At 40.7% G+C, this 16994-nt stretch overlaps 1 protein-coding gene across 1 annotated transcript in view; it reads right to left on the reverse strand.

Moving 5' to 3' along the window:
• Window positions 1-16994, reverse strand: part of PTPN22 (protein tyrosine phosphatase non-receptor type 22) — a 49964-nt gene that overhangs the window by 2934 nt on the left and 30036 nt on the right. The window contains exons 13-20 of the mRNA XM_036015414.1: window positions 16131-16939; window positions 13794-13877; window positions 13511-13641; window positions 12347-12374; window positions 8545-8625; window positions 8183-8298; window positions 5473-5503; window positions 2435-2512 (exon numbers count right to left, since the gene is read on the reverse strand). Coding sequence (XP_035871307.1) covers window positions 2435-2512; window positions 5473-5503; window positions 8183-8298; window positions 8545-8625; window positions 12347-12374; window positions 13511-13641; window positions 13794-13877; window positions 16131-16939 — 1358 coding nt within the window. The remainder of the gene's footprint in view (window positions 1-2434; window positions 2513-5472; window positions 5504-8182; window positions 8299-8544; window positions 8626-12346; window positions 12375-13510; window positions 13642-13793; window positions 13878-16130; window positions 16940-16994) is intronic.

Consider the following 16994-nt stretch of genomic DNA (forward strand, 5'->3'; position numbering starts at 1 on the left):
GCCTCTCCCTCAAACATTCCCCCCCCACCCACCCCAAAGAAGGAGGATTTGCACCATGAAGACTTTTCCTGGGTTCTTTCAAAATATGAGACAAATAATGACATGGGCTCTTCATCACTCCAGCAACATACGACTTTGCTTTTCTCTAATGGAAGTATGTTTTCAAGGTACTCTTACACTTCCCAACTTTAGGGGTTCAAATTGAGCAATGAAAGATTTGAAATACAAAAGGAGAACAGAGAATGCTAAGTTCAAAGATATTCCTAAACCCTTCATTTCATCATCTTGCAGACTTCAAGAAAGCATCAAGTGAGATCTTGACTAAAGCATCCAGTACAAGGCCGGGCCCATCATAGCCCGAGTATTGCTGACATCTAATCCACCACAAAACTATACCAAAACTGGAAGAAAAGGGCAAGAAAAAAGAGGAAAAGAAGATAAAAAATAAGAAACCGAGTAAAATGTATTAATGGTGATGCTAAAAAAAATTGGGGGAGGAGGTGTACATCCTAGTGCACGTACATTTCACTCCTTTGAGTGGTAAAAAAGAAAATATATTTTGGACTAAACAGTTTCATACAATAGTCACAAAATCATTCATGCAGTCCACATAGCTTGTTTGTAACCCAAGTGGACTGAGAGAAGAAGAACGTAATATGCAAGTACTGCGTGTTTGACATTTGAGGAATATGAACATTCAGTTTTATTCACCAATCAATTCTCAGTAGTTTAGAACAGTAGTGAACTTTTTTTTTTTTGCATTGTAGGCCTATTCCTGGAAAATTAAAATGTTTATAAATGACTCAATTTTTTTCATTCAAATACATTTTTAAGTGAAATATCCTTACAATTTATATTACCTCCTTATAAAAGAAAGCCAATGAGAAAGTTGTGCAGCTTTTCTTAGTAGACAAAATGTTCAGCTTTCAGAAGAAACAGCACAGAGGCAGCTCTCTAATATTTTAGCCTCGTGTGAGACAACAAACAGACTGTTGTCAGGTTAGAATGGCCGTGAGTTGCTCACGTGGTAGCCCTGGTTCAGGGGAAAAGCAGGAAGCAGGGAACATCTGTGTTCCAGGTGAAACGCAGTGCTTTGTTCATAGTATTCAACTATGTTGATGAAAAACATTCAACGAATGTTTTCAACTAAATGATTTCATGAGAATGACTTTTTTTCTCATCCTAACTTCTTTTCATCTAACTATAACATCATACACCTTTGAGTTAATGTAATCCAAATAAAATTTTACAGCCCAAGAAATAGGGTGAGACAGGGACCCAAGAGTAGCAGAGATTACTATCTGCCCCCCAAAATCTTCCCTTGCTTCTTCAGAAATAGAATTGGAAGTGGGCAACTATATTATGCTTCCCAGTGTCCCTTGCAATTCAGACATAGCATGTGTCTAAATTCTCAAGGGAATGTGAGCCGATGCAATGCTGCCACTTCCAGGGCAGTGCCTTAGGACCACCCCTCTTCCATGCTGCTCTCTCATCTTGCCATCTGCCATCTGGATGTGGCAGTGGCCCAGTTTTGACCATACCAATAAGGACAACACCACAGAGCATCGTGGTATTCTCAAGGTGGGGTCCCCAGACCCTTCAGGGAGTCTGTTCTCTGGTTAATAATAATTTTTAGTAATAATGTCCTACATTAATTGCTGCACTTATTACAAATATATATATATATATATATATATATATATATATATATATAAAATACATGATGCCACCTTAAATATAAAATTATTTTAAGTTTATAGCTGATACTTAGGGGTGATTGGACAAATAGTTCCCTTAAAACTGTCAGAATCGTGCTTCAGCTCCTACTGTTTGATGAGTTATACAAGGTAGCTGCAACTGCTGGGGGGTTTTAATCGCAGTTCTGTATCTTTTATAACTTTGCTTAGATATGAACTGGAGTATTATGGCATCTCAGAATTTCCTTCATTTGGCTAGTCACTTCATTCACTACATGCCAACATAACCATTTGGTTACCTAGTTTATTTTCTGTGAATGCTAGGTAATTTTATGTAATAGAATATATAGTTCCCTGGCTGGCATAGCTCAGTGGATTGAGCTTAGACTGAGAACCAAAGCATCGCAGGTTCGATTCCCAGTCAGGGCACGTGCCTGGGTCACAGGCCATGGCCTGCAGCAACCGCACATTGATGGTTCTCTCTCTCTCTCTTTCTCCCTCCCTTCCCTCTCTAAAAATAAATAAATAAAATCTTAAAAAAAAGAATATATAGTTCTATGTAAGATATTAAGCAGCAACTGAGGTCAAAAATAAAAAGATAAATTGCATGGAAAAGAATATGAATATAAGGACCTATACATGCAACCTCAACCCTATTTAAAGTTGTTTCTCTTACACTGTAAATGAATCATTTAGGTAAACTTTTTTTTTAACTTTGCTGGATAGAACACACGTACCAAAATTCCGTAAGAAGCTGGAGTTATTTGACTGAACAGACTCTGCAGGCTTGTTTGGTGGGGAAGAATTACAGAAATCTAGAAACAAAAGAAAAAATGTAAGGGAAAGAACAACAAACTGAGATAACTGTATCAGACCACATGATTGTTGAGATCAAACATTTCCTTCAAAGTAGTAACACTCTCACACAAACATATCACTACAAAATGTAACAAAATATAGATGCTTACCAAATAGGGTGACACTATAATCTTCTCATTTTTGTGTGTGTGTATATTTTTAAAAGGTTTCTTTGCAAACAGGTTGTTTGTATAGTAAAACCCAGCACGAAAGAGCATCTCTAAAGGACTGATGAATAAGGTCCATTATGTTGTGGAACAGCTTTGAGGGGCACTTGCTTTCGAGCTCACCTGACTGCATTCCTGCCGCTCACACACACTTTCAACCTCTTGCCCGCCACAGTAGGTCATGCACGGCAAAGTCCACGATTTTTCTTACACTATTCTTTGCTCCTGAATTATCTTTCTTCGCTTTCCATTATAGATGATTTTTCCCAATTATAGATGATTCTAGTTAGGCCCAGAATCTCCCCAAAGCATTATGTTTCTTTGTTTTCCTATTTTAGCTATTTACAGTCAGCCTTAAAATATACACAGGGGTGGGCATAAGTGGGTTGACAGTTGTGAGTACACAAAACAGTTTATTCTTTTATTATTTATTATCATATTATTTATTTGTGTTACAACTCTAAACCTACTTTTGCCCATCCCTGTATTTCTCTTCCCAGCACCTTAATAATTCATGCATCACTCTCTACCCAATTTTGAAAACATGCCCCACATTTTGTGGGAGCATTGTCTAGCAGTGAAAAAAAAAAAGATAATTTCAGGTTCATATAAACTTTCTAAGAAACAGCACATAATTGGGGAGAAATTATTAAATAGTCATCTTTTGTTTTATCTTCAATATTTCCAGAAAGCAGTATTAGGACTGCATACGTGTATGCACACATACCTAGTACTAGGATTCTAGAAATACTTCCCCAGTCCTGGAGGTACCCGAGTATGAATCACTACAGTGCATACTGAATTTCAGTCAGATTCAATTAAAATACACTTATTGAATACCTTCTGTGTGCCACGCACTGGGCTAGGCACTAACAATAGAGACGTGCATAAGAAGCAGGTGTGGGTGAGAAAGTCCAAGAGATGTTTGTTAATCATCATGCCTGTTGCATATGAGCTGAGAGTTATATACACCCCTCAGAAAGGAAACAATTGTTCCAGAAAAGAATATTGTTTTTCTACAACAGGAGACAAAGATTCTGCATCTAAATCAGAGAGAACCACTATTTTACATATTGGTTTGTCGTAGATTTTTTTATGCCACCTGCCCAGCATTAATTCCTTCTACCTTTGATAATAGAACTTGCATTTTCCTTCAGGAAGTCACCTGTCCCCAGTTTTCAGTCCCCCACTCCTGGTGGAACTGATTCTACCTTTAGGTGACCTGTGACTAGGACTGATTTTCAAGCAGGACTTTGCCGTGGTCACACCGGTTGTTGAAGTCTGACCTCGTTCGTTATTGGTCAGTGTCCACATATGACAATTGTCAAATATGAGGTATGACACCGTCCTCCCTAATCAGAGCATTGAATATACTGGCAGTAATTGGTTCGGGACTGGCTTCGACTACAAACCAGTGAGAGAGCCAGGCCACAGGGAGAGCACAGGGAGCAGCAGTCACGAGCCATCTGGAGGGGGAAGAGGACACACAGGCAAATACAAGCAGATAAGGCTAACGCCTCAGGATCAGTTCTGGAGCCAGATATTGTTCTTCAGTTAAGGAAGAAAAGACCAGAGGATGAAGACAGCTGAGAAGTAGAATTAGCTTCCACCTGGATTATGACCTGGGAGCTCTTACTTAGACACAAGACTCAGTCCTCAGAGAGCCCCACGTCTCCATCTGTGCCAGCCCACGTCTGCCTCAAGTTTCTGTGTCTCTATCTGACAGCCCCAGGACAGGATTGGACCTGCAGAAAGAAGGGTTCTGGCTTGGTTTGGTTTTTAGAAAAAGAAACCTGGGTGTTTTCAAAGCTAAACTGATCAAATCAGTCTTTGGCTGGCTCTTCAAGCCACTCATTTCTTTGCTTTTAACTGTTGAATTCTCATGCTTTACAATATACTTTCCTCCTCTTGGAAGGCTTACAGTCTCTTTTGGCTGGCTCTAGCCATCCTACTTTTCCGTCATACTTTAGCCATCGGCTGAGAAACCAGTTCATTTTGGAGATCAAGACTAGAACAAGTTTATGGACAGAAAGATAGAGTGAAAACTCAGAAGAAAAGAGTAAGGTTCAGCTCTAACCCTTCTCACTCTTATAACACCTCACATAAGTTTTCTCAGTAACACCAAGCAGCTGTGTGGTCCTGGATGATGGACCAAGTGGATCAAAGCTGTAAAAATGGCATCACCATGTTTTGTGTACTTTGTAGTCGTAAATAAGGTTTTCTAAGATAATCAAGTTCCCACAGTTTTCAGTAGTCCTTGGGTTCTGTTTTCATCACAGTTTAGCAAAATAGTAAGCAACAGACTCACTATTGCTAATAATACTTGGAAAAAATAGAAATGTGTCAATACTTTATTTCATTAAATCAACACATTTGTTTCACAATATGCTTTGCTGTGACTGTTTTCAGAGAAAATACATTTGAGGTTAGACTGCTGGGAATTTTAAACAGTGCATTTGGATAACAGCATCTTAGGATGAGTAGAGAGTGCCAACATCTTTCCATTATTGTAGTCTGTCACAGGAGCTCCCCCGCCCCTTCCCTCCCCCCACCTCACCCTGCTTGGTATTGGTATTATCACTGTGGAGCCCAGCAAAGCACACAGCTGGGAACGGACCTGATCCATAGCACCTGGCAAGCCTCTGTTGAGGAAGAATATTAACTTTTTCACGAGTGGTTATGTAAGGAAGAATTAAATAACTATAAAAGCAGTACATGTGTTCTGAAAAAATAAGTGTAAAGATGCTTACTCTTTTTCACGTTCCGCAAAATTTTCAAACTCTACGGAAATGGAGAAAAGGAAAATGTTAATTTTTCTGTCTGAAGTCCAAAATACTTTAATCAAGTAGAAATGCAGACTTCAGTCGAAAGGATTAATTTCCTTTATTTTTTAAAATTTCATTTACTTATGTATTTTTAGAGAAGGGAAGGAAGAGAGGGAAACATCAATGTGTCGTTGACTTTCACACGACCCCTACTGGGGACCTGGCCTGCAACCCAGACATGAGCCCTGGCTGGGAATTGAACTGGCGACCCTTTGGTTCACAGGTGGGCACTCAACCCACTGAGCCACACCAGCCAGGGCAGGATTAATTTCCTTTAAAAATAGCCATCAAAATGCACAAAACTATTTTTCCATTTTGCCATTTTTAATTCAGGGCAAAGTCTCCACTTGATTTTATCTTGCTGTTTTTCCCACCCATCTGAGAATCACACTATGAATTTAGAAATAGTTCTATCAGCTTATCAGGAAAAAACAGAGTTTGCTACTTCTTTTTAGGATGATTTGAGAACCCACAAAGGCTCCTGAAGACAGCTGTGATCCATAGCCATTCCCATTCTAGCCAAGGATTTTTATCAGCCATATTCTGCACTCAGTTGACTAAGGTCCCGCCCATAACGTTACCCTTGTCTTCCCTTACAGCAAACCCATGTCCTCTGTCCCCCTTAGAGTGGAATGTCTGGCTTATCTCTTCCAGGAACCTACCCAGAGTTCTCTTCTCCACATATCGTCAGCATGTACGTTTAATCTGTCCCATGGTATTCGATTCTCCCTGACAGTTTCCATGTTGTTTCTTACACAGGCATGCTGCTGCAACGATTAACTGTACTCTTGTCAAGGACAGGTGGATATTCTTTATGACATTTCTGTTTTCCTGACACCTAACAGAAATGTAGTCTTCTATATACTAGATCTTTAATAAATTATTTTCTCTTGAAATTTGTTTAGATTTTTAAAAATAGATAATTTATTTATAATTCAAACTCCCTTAGTAAAAACTCGACCAGGCGGGGGCGAGGGGCACACGAGGTGGCATGCAGGCGATGCCTTGTTAAGTTGTGCGCTGGAAACTTGTGCAGCTTTGTGAACCAGCGTGACCCCGACAGTCAATTAAACATTGTTTTGAAGCTACCGTTCTTGTTTCCTGTCTACCCAGTTTCTAACCCTCCCATACAGATACCCACTGTAGCCTTCCAGAGCTATGTATAAGTATGTAATACCAATGTAGATTCTACTTTGTTCCTTTACAGCAAAAGTTAATAAATTATATGTAAATATAGTGAGAAAGTCCTCATTTTTTTAGCTGCATAGTATCCCATTGTCCGCACGTAGCATGTTTATTTAATCAGTTTCCCTAATGATTAATGTTTATGTTGTTCCCAATAGTCTGCTTTACACATAATACTTCAGTAAATAGCGCGGACACAGTTCATTTCATATATGTACACACATCTTTGAAGGACAAAGTCCTAGAAGTGGATCGAAGGGCAGATGCACTGGACAGATGGCGCTAAACTGTCCTCCATGGAAATCACACCAACGTGACATTCCCACCGACGACGCAGGCCTGTGCTTGGGTTCCCACGGGCTGCCTCACAGAGAACGGAGTCACGCTGTGGAACGTGCCATTCTGACCAGTGGAAAGCAGCACGTCGCAGCGCTCTTAATTTGCATTTCTCTTATTATGACTGAGGTTGGACATACCAAATGTTTAATGGGCAGACCGTGAATATTTATTTTGTTTAAACCATCTGATCTCTTTTTTTGCCCACTTTTCTACTAGGGTTATTATTTTCTATGAGTTTCTAGGAACCTTTATGCATTAAAGAAATAACTCCTTAGCTACGATGCCAGATGCAGATATTTTTCTCCCATTTGTCCTCTGTCTTTTGATTTTTAAGATGATTTTAGATTCACCATGCAGAAAGTTTCTATTTTATTTAGGAGAATGTGTAAATCTCTCTTCTTATGGTTCCTGGGTTCCAAGTCATATACAGGTCATTCCCACTCCCAGGTCATAAAGTAATCTTTGCAAGTTTTCTTTTTTTAGTACTTTTTGGGTTGGTTTTGTTTGTTTGCTTGTTTCTTGTCTTTTTTAAACATTTAAACATTTTACCCTCCTAGACTATCCTAGCTTTTTCTTCAGGCGCGTATTCAGCTCATCCCGCAGCACTTACTAAGACGCCCATCTTTAACTACACACCAAGTTCCTACGCGTGTTCCAGTCTGTTTCTGGACTTCCTGTCCTGCTTTGTTGGTATGTGGTTTTTTTCATACATCAATATCATACCATTTTAATTACTGGGGCTTTACAATGTTTTCCTAGCTGGTAAGGCTACCCTCCTTCCACTGCTTTTACGTTTCTTTTCATTTTTTCCCACTTTTCTGGCTGTTCTTGCTCTTTTCATGCTCCCATTTGAACTTTGGAATCAATTTGTCTCATTCCAGGAAAAAAAAAAAGTTGATGGTTTTATTGGGCATGGTTTAAACTAAGCTGTATTTTTTTTTTGTTTCCTTCTGTTAATTTTGAAAGTCATAAGACCAACCATTCTAGTGAAGCTATATAATCTAATTTTTCATCTTAATGCTGGCAGCTGGCGGGGGTGGGGGACAAAGGGGGCACACTTTCAGTAAGGAAAGGCTTCTGGCCTGTTTCTGTAAACTCCCATCATCATTACCTTACTCCTTGTGAAACTTTTCCCAGGGGTCTTCAGTGTCTGTTTTGAAGATGTTGTATTTTCCATGGCGTTAGGACAGCTAGCAGAATAAATTTCCATGGGTTGAGCCTGCATACCTAAAAAAAAAAAAGTTTTGTTACATAGCTTCTTAAGCTTTCAGGTTTTATATAGATATATATTCAGTAATCTTTCCTTGGAGTTTTTATGCATTATTTTTACAATACATTATAGGATTTTTAAATGTATTATTCTTATCTTATTTAATCATCCCTTGTACCTTTCTCATTTAGGTCCTGCTTTATCATTAACCTTTTAACAGTCTTGTTTTTAGAACTTTCTGGAGAGAAAGTGCTGCCACTTACAGTCTTCATCAGCAAGTAAGAAGGACTCTGGGGTCCGCTCTGGGAGTGGAGGTGGGGGAGAAGAGCGGTCTTCCTGCAGATCTGTGATGAGAAGAGTGTACAGCAAACAAAATCACCCGTCGCTTCAAAGTCTGAGGTCAAGACCCCTTTCGGGTTCTGTATGACTTTCCTGATTATTTATTTATGTATTTATTTATTTATTTAACTGTATTTTTTCCCATCTCCATTTATCCCCTTTTACCCTCGTCCACCTCCGCCCACCCTCCTCCCCGCCCTTTCCAACTTTTCATTATGAACCTACAACAACCAAATAAAAAATGATCTGAAAAAGGACTGCAGCCTCAAGAATTTTGTTCTTCTAGCTCTCTAACCACGGAGCCTCTGATCCATTACAAACTTGTAAGCTCATTTACAAAAGTAGTTTTCCAAAGAAACTGAACCCGAAGTTAATTGAGCTCCTAGCTCTCACGCCCATTCCACAGAGCATGCTGGGAAAGAGGAACAGGTGCATGACGCCACAGGGAGGCAAGCAGCCAGAGCCAGGAGAGTAGCACTCTTTACAACAGCCCACACTCAGCAACAAATAAATGGCATGACGAAATAGAAAAAGGAAGGAGACCTGTTACAAATTGTAAAAGGTGTAAGAAACATATAAACCAAATATAATGTATAGATTTTGTTTGAATCCAGGTTCAAAGAAACCAATGGTGAAATGGCATTGTTAAGACAATTTAAGAAAATTGTACATGTCTGGGTATTAGGTAATATTAAGAAATTAGTTAATTCTACTGGTGTGATAATGCTATCATAGTAGGTTCAAAATAAGTGTTGAAATTTTCCATAATGGGGCTATTTTTTAAATAATGGGGCTATTTTCCCCTGATATAAATCCTAAAGATACAAATGCTGCTCTACTGGCAGGGGCTGCCTATTACGCAGTGCTGAGTACAACAACAGACTAGGTCAATGTCTTACGTGGTGCTGAGTACAATGTCAGACTAGGCAAGGCTAGTCTCACCTGTCTTTGGTCGTGTGGTTTTTTAGGTCTTAGTGTTTGTCTGTAAAGCAAGTCCTCCCGTTTACCCCTGTGCACTGGGTGAAAGCAAAGCGAAGTGCAATACAGTACATGTTTCCAGCACCTAACATGGTAACTGGCACACAGTGGGCACTTCATAAACATTTGATAATGATGTTAGGTAGCTTATCATCTACTTTGCTATTAGGGAATACTCTGAGAACTTTCAGTTAACAATATACCGACAAATCTCTTCCTAAAATACCATTTTCATCTGGATACTGCCCCCATGAAGGACCTTACAATGCTCATTACTCGCTGCTCTAAATCTAAATTCTTCTGCCTGACTTGGTGCGTGATAGAAAACACACAGATGACAAACCCTGCCGTGACTGATAGAGGACACTCACAGTGTCGTTCAACCACCGTCGCTACCTAATTTCCAAACATTCTCATCACCTGGAAGGGAAACTGAGTCCACACTTCTCCGGCGATCTCTTCATCCCCTCCAGAGCAGACTGGCACCACGAGTGTGCTTTCTCCAGAGTCGCCTGTTCTGGGTATCATCGGCCTCGCTCTTAAGTCCTTCAGAATCTCCCCACATTTTACCTAGCCCCAGTCATTGTCCGTCTTTCCCAGAGGAGAGCCTCTGGTGCCGTTAAATTCACCAGCTCACCACTTGTCATGCTTATTTCTACCCTGGCGTCACTGGGGCCCCGCCCCCTGCCCCTGCATTCCTCCTCCATCACTCTGCCCAGCCATCGTCTTGGGTTTCTCTCTTCTACCCGGTGAAGCCTTCCTTCTTTTCTCCACGCCGGGTGGTTCTAAGCACGGCCACACACATGACCGCTTCATCGTTCCAGGTGAGTACTGATTTCGTCTACCCAATTCCAATGTACGCACTAAGCAGTGCCTTTTCTCTCTCTTTTTCTCAAGGAAAATTTCCAACTATACTTCAAAGTAGAGAAATTAGTACAATGAACCTCTATAACCTCAGTTCAACAATCTTCAAGATTTTTCCAGATTTGCTCAAACGTACCCTTTCAACCCTATTTTTTTTTTTGCTAAATTATTTTAAAGCAAATCCTCTATGTTCTTCACAATATATCACTTTTTTACATTCAGTATTATTTTATATTAGTTCAGGTGAACAGCGTGGTGGTTAGACAAGCATATACTTTACAAAGTGCTTCCCCTGACATGCCCAGCACCCACCTGGCACCAGACATACTTATTACAACATTATTGACTCTATTCCCTGTGCTGTGCCTCACATCCCCGTTAGTTACTATTCCATAACTAACAATTTGCACCTTTAATTCCATCGCCTTTTGCACCCAGTCCCCAGTCCCCCTCTGCTCTGGTGACCACCGGTCTGCTCTCTGCGTCTATGAGTCTGTTTCAATTTTGTTCATTTATTTTGTTCTTCCGATTCCACACGCAAGTGAAATCATCTGGTGTTTGTCCTTCCAGCAGCGCCCTCTCTTATATACCCTCCTAAAATGATAGAAGGCACACAGAGCTTGCCCAGGAAATGCTCGCTTAATAATTATCTAATAAAAAATATAACAGGTAATACTTAATGATCACTTATTATTTGATAATCTCTGTGCCTAAAGCTTCATGTACATCATTGCACTTAATCCTTATGGAAATCCTCTAAATAAAAAAGTCCTGGTATCCTCATTTTATAAATGAGAAAATTTGATAGAATATATCATTTAACCAAGGGCTTTTTAAAAGATTTTATTTATTTATTTTAGACAGAGGGGAAGGGAGGGAGAAAGAGAAGGAGAGAAACATCAATGTGTGGTTGCCTCTCATACACCCTCTACTGGGGACCTGGCCAGCAACCCAGGAATGTACCCTGACTGGGAATTGAACCAGTGACCCTTTGGTTTGCAGGCCAGCACTCAATCCACTGAGCTACAGCAGCCAGGGCCAAGGTTATGCTTTTTGATAACTATTGGTACTTTGGGGATTTGAATTCAAGTCTTTCTGACACAAAAGGCCAGTTTTTAAACCTCTATGTTATACTACCTATTTATGTATAATAGGACTACGATAAGTGAATGGTATGTTAATATGAATAAATATGTTAAGGGCACCTACCACCTGTTATGGTGTATGGAAAGTACTTATCATTGCCCAATAAATATTAGCTGCTGATGATGTTTCTCAGTGCCTAAGACAAGCAAAGCACAGAGAAGCCCTGGAGAATCAATGGCAAGTTAAAGATCTAAACGGCCACAAAGAATTTTTAGAATCACCTTGTGAGCCCTGGCTGGCATAGCTCAGTGGATTGAGCGTGGGCTGCGAACCAAAGTGTTGCAGGTTCAATTCCCAGCCAGGGTACATGCCTGGGTTGCAGGCCATAACCCCCAGCAACCACACATCGATATTTCTCTCTATCTCCCTCCCTTACCTCTCTAAAAATAAAATAAAAATAAAATCTTAAAAAAATAAAAATAAATTAAAAAAAGAATCACCTTGTGAACAATGACGAAACCTATAAAATGGAACTGCCACAGAGGTGGAAGAGATACTACCTAAAACAGTTTTTGTAACAGGTTATATATTGAGGGGCAGAATCTAAAATCCTGTCTTCACCCAGCCCTTGACGAAACTCCTAGTCTGGGGAAACCAGAAATAAATCAATACACAGTGGAAGCTAGTATGAGAACCCTGCCATCTCCCGAGGTGAATTACTCTAAGCTTAACAAGCCATTCCTACAGTACAAACACTTAGGGCTAAAATCTCATCTAAAGCCAAGAGAATTTTTTTACCTGAGTTGGGACGCTGGAGTTTTACACTCTAAAAAAAAAAGAGAGAAAAAGAAAGGAAAAGTGAAACAAGAATACATGCACAAATTTACAACTCAAAGCAATACGTGGTATTTTTGAAATTATATTGCGCATACCAGTAAGAGATAGCGATAAAATGTTGACCCTATTTTTTTGTGACTTATAAGTGTGCTGGATTATAAAAAAAAGCATCGAACTCTTAAAATAATTTTTATATGTCATGACAGTTAGTCCTAAACTGACCCTGTTTTAACCCATTTCCTTCCTACATGGAACATTGCCCTGAAGTGTCAATGGGCGGTCAGTTGTTGAAATTGAAGTTACTTTGCGGCATTGGAAGAGGAGGGGCTGTACTTTGCTCCGGGAATTATTAAGTGAAAGACCATTGTATGTGGCATATTATCAACAGTAATAATCCCAATTACCAGTAACTGAAAAATATAATTAAAAAGGTAGAGAATATTTGCCTACCGGCACTGCAGTGGTAGGCATGCTCAAATGTTTTAGTTAATTACTTTTCTGATCTCTGAAAGTGCAGGATAGTTGGTTCACAGAATATATACAAATGCATATCAGATAGTTGAAAGTGCAGATTTTTCTTCCAGGAGCAGAGAACATTATTCCAAGAGGTTTAACTCGGATAATATAGACATCCGTCACTCAAAAAAAAATTACTCTCCATAAATACTTTATCTCAGCTAACACAATCCAGCCAACCAAGTGACTATTGCAAACAAGCTATCTACTTATGAAACGTTTCTTTTTTCTTTAACTGCCCTTCAAGAATCAGCTCAAATGTTTCCACTTTGACTAAGTCCCTTGACCACTTCCCACCTGAGGGGACTTCCGCACTTTCAAATCTTTTGTCTTTCACATGGCATTGGTTTTATTTGCCTCGTGATAACGAACAGACAGAAATACTTGTGTACACCTCCTGTGTCTCCACTGCTAGACCACAAATTTCTTAAGGGCAACAATTGGGTTTCACACGCCTTTTTATCCACCACGTACCCTAGCACGTCGTTTCGTAAGTAGTACCTGGCTAATATTTATTGGTGATTAATAGGTGTTAGAAACACAAGGAGTAGGACTATAATCTGCTGAATCCAAATGAGTAGAGTCAGGAAAAAAAAAAAAGGTGCTGACCTTGCTTGGCCTAAGTCTCACAGAGTCATCGGGTTTGTTGGGTTCAGGTGTCCCACCCCACTCTGGTGGTCTTCTGACGTCTGTCATCACAGCTGAAGACATGGACTTGGGAACACTCGCTGGGACTTCTCCTGGAAGAAAGTGAGCAAGGTCCAATTCTCCGGAGAGTTCTCAATCTTCTAGAGAGCCACAGTTACTCGGCAATAGCACAGAGGACACTGGGAGGACATGAGGAGTTCCCTAGTTAATCCACGCTCGGCCACACGTGCTGAACTGTACTCACCAGCTTCCTCTTCCACAATGAAGGACTCAGGTGTGCGTTCCGGAAGTGGAGGGGGGACTTCATCGTCGATTCTCGGGGACGTCGCTATCCAAGTGTCAGAAATATAATTACAGTTTTCAATCAGGAAAACCCAAAGAAAATTCTCACATTCTAAACTTTATGTAAATCCCATTGAGCATCATCACAATATTTAAGCTGGCATCTGTTCATGCAAGGGAAAAGCAAAATAAATTCTCTCATCTTAAGTTGCAAAGCCAGGAGGTTTTTGCTTCTTCAAAATGTATTGTTCCTTTTAAAAGCCCCAAGGTATTTTGATTGAGTCACTGGTTATCGGTTAACAGACTATGAAATATTATATGACTTTAAATCACATAACTCTTGCCCTGACTGGTGTGGCTCAGTGGATTGGGCATCACCCTGCAAACCGGAAGGTCAGCGGTTAGACTTCCAGTCAGGGCACAGGCCTGGGTTGTGGGCCTGGTTCCTGGTTGGAGGCAAACGAGAGGAAATAGATGGATGTGTCTCTCACACATCAATGTTTCTCTCCCTCTCCTCTCTCCATCCCTTCCCCTTTCTCTAAAAATAAAAATGCAATTTTTAAAAAAATTACACAATTCTTTTTTTTTGTTTCACATAGAATATACACTATAGCATCATAAAAGCACTTTTAGATGCCAAAGAATTCAGTTACAAGCCAGGTTAAATCATAAAGATTTAGTATGTATAATCCATTTTACAAAGTGAAGAATATGTATGTTTTTTTGTTTTTTTACAAAACAAGGTTGTAGCAGGGTTTTCTTTTTTCCCCCCAGCCAAACCCACCTCCCTCGTTTGCTTCCACTCTCCCCCTTGATTTTGAGGGTTTTCTATATTTCTATAGATATACTCAGGATTTTTATAGAAAAAAATTGAATGCTATTATAATAAACTGCCTCTAGAGGGCACACATGTATGCTGCTCCAATCCCTGAAGATAAGGATTTATCTTTTAATACTGGTGCTCAGAGAGAACAGGAACAGACTCACAGAAACAGAGATCACAGGCAGGGTTAACAGCAGGGAGGGGGAGAAGGGGAATGAGGAAAAAGGTACAGGGAATAAGAAGTATTAATGGGAGGTACAAAATAGACAGGGGCAGGTTAAAAATAGTATAGGAAATGGAGAAGCCAAAGATCTTATATGTACGACCCATGGACTTGAACTAAGGGAGGAGAAGGCTGGCGGGAGGGGTGCTGGGGGTGGAGGGGAATTAAAGGGAGAAAAAAATGAGACAACTGTAAAAGCATACAAAAAAAATGAAAAAAAGAAAAAGAAAATTCCTTTAAATTACAAAACAAAATCAAAGCAGATAAAATAACCTAATCAAAGAAGGAACTAGATCCAGATAAAATATTTTTGTAACAAAGACACACATCTACACATCTGTTAAGGCAGGGGTGTCGAACTCATTTTCACCGGGGGCCACATCAGCCTGGCGCTTGCCTTCTAAGGGCTGAAATAATTTTAAGACTGTACAAACGTGTAAGGCAACCCCGAGGCTGATGTGGCCCCCCTGGTGAAAATGAGTTTGACACCCCTGTGTAAGGGACTGTACAATAACGTTACAAAGTCAAAGCTCTTTCTACTTCTTATTCAGGCGGAATGTTTTTTATAAATTTCTGATGATCTACCTAAGAGAGTGAAACTTACTCTTTGCCCTCCTTCTCTTCTTCCACATCAAACTTGTGTAATTTTCTCTAACAAGATATTTACTTCTAATATCGAACAACTCAGTAAAACAATGTGCGTAATGGGCAAAAGTCTACAAGTATTAGGTACGACAGTAAAGTGGTGTATGTGACTAAAATCCCACAGAGAACACAGAAGACATAGTCTCGTCTACTAAGGTACATGAAGAGGCAGGAGGAAGTTCGATGCCCTTCCTCCAGCGCCTCGGCAAGGGCACACCATCCTCAGCCAGCTGCTCAGCCCTGTGCAGCTGCGTGGCGGTGCAGCAAAAATTCTCAGTGACCGTGGGGTGCCGTCAGTCAAGTCTTTTCTCGGGTTCTTTTGGAAGTTGCTTCTAGAGGTTAAGGGTCAGTTGTGGACCTCTGCCCTGCATTCCCAGGAATGAGAAATGTCTTTGTTACAAGCTCCCCTGCTGGCGTAGATGCTGGACCATAGATCATACAGATCCTGGAATGTTACATGTTTGCTTCTGCTATTTTCAACGTATCACATCATTAGAGGAGGAGGAAGCACACAGAGAAGGGCAAGGGGGAGGATGAAAAGAAACCAAACCTTCGGGAGAATCAGAGTAACATCTAAAAGGCTGTACAAACTTGTAAAAATAACTTACCGACTGCTGCTGTCTCTTGGTTCAGTGTGGGGGGGAAACTGTTTGGAGGATTCAGTGCCGCAGAATCGTGGCACTCGTAATAACGAAATAGCGTGGCAGGGGAGGTTGGCAACAGAGAGCAAGGTGACACAGTCCTATCGTGTTTCTCAGGAAAATCAAGAGACATCCTGGAACCAGTACTACTTGGAGACAGTGACAGGAAATAAGGGTCGTCCTCTAAAGACAGGTGAGAACGCGCAGTGAGAGCACTCGAGTCGTGCTGGTTTGCGCCAGGGGCGTGAGGCTCTGGGCGCTCGGAGTCGCACCACAGCGAATAATTCAACTCTCCTGAAGCAACGGGCATCGTTCTGCGAGCCTCCTCAAGGCGAGAGTTGTTCCGTTGAGGTTCCAGATAAGAAAAATTTTCCTTGATGCCCAGTTCCTTGGCGTCTCTCTGTTGTATCAATTCGAAGGGTGTTGATTTGGTCCGGGTTATGGGCCCCTTTGAATTGAAGTATCTTTCTGCTGCGTGTACAGGCTTGGAACTAGGACACGCTCCGAACAAAACGGAGCTCAAGTCCAGACTCTGGTGCTTCTGAAGAGGCTCCCCAGCTACGGCGACCGCCTTCGTCTCCCACTTCATGGCGGGGTCAGCATTTTTGTTACAACCACAGTTGAGCTCCAGAAACTCAAAAGAACTGTTCTGTGTAGCAGGCTGCGAAGCTAACTCTTTCTTTTCTCTTATTTCAGAAGTCCGAAGGGCAAAGGAAGAAGCTTCTGCATTTCCCCCCCTTACATGTTGGTTTGTCACTTCTGCTTCTAGGGTGCCGCTGAAAAAAACAGGAAAGTAACAACGGTATCATACCCCCAGCGGGCCTCTTCCTA

The sequence above is a fragment of the Phyllostomus discolor genome, chromosome 14, assembly GCF_004126475.2.
Source record: "Phyllostomus discolor isolate MPI-MPIP mPhyDis1 chromosome 14, mPhyDis1.pri.v3, whole genome shotgun sequence".
NCBI lineage: Eukaryota > Metazoa > Chordata > Mammalia > Chiroptera > Phyllostomidae > Phyllostomus > Phyllostomus discolor.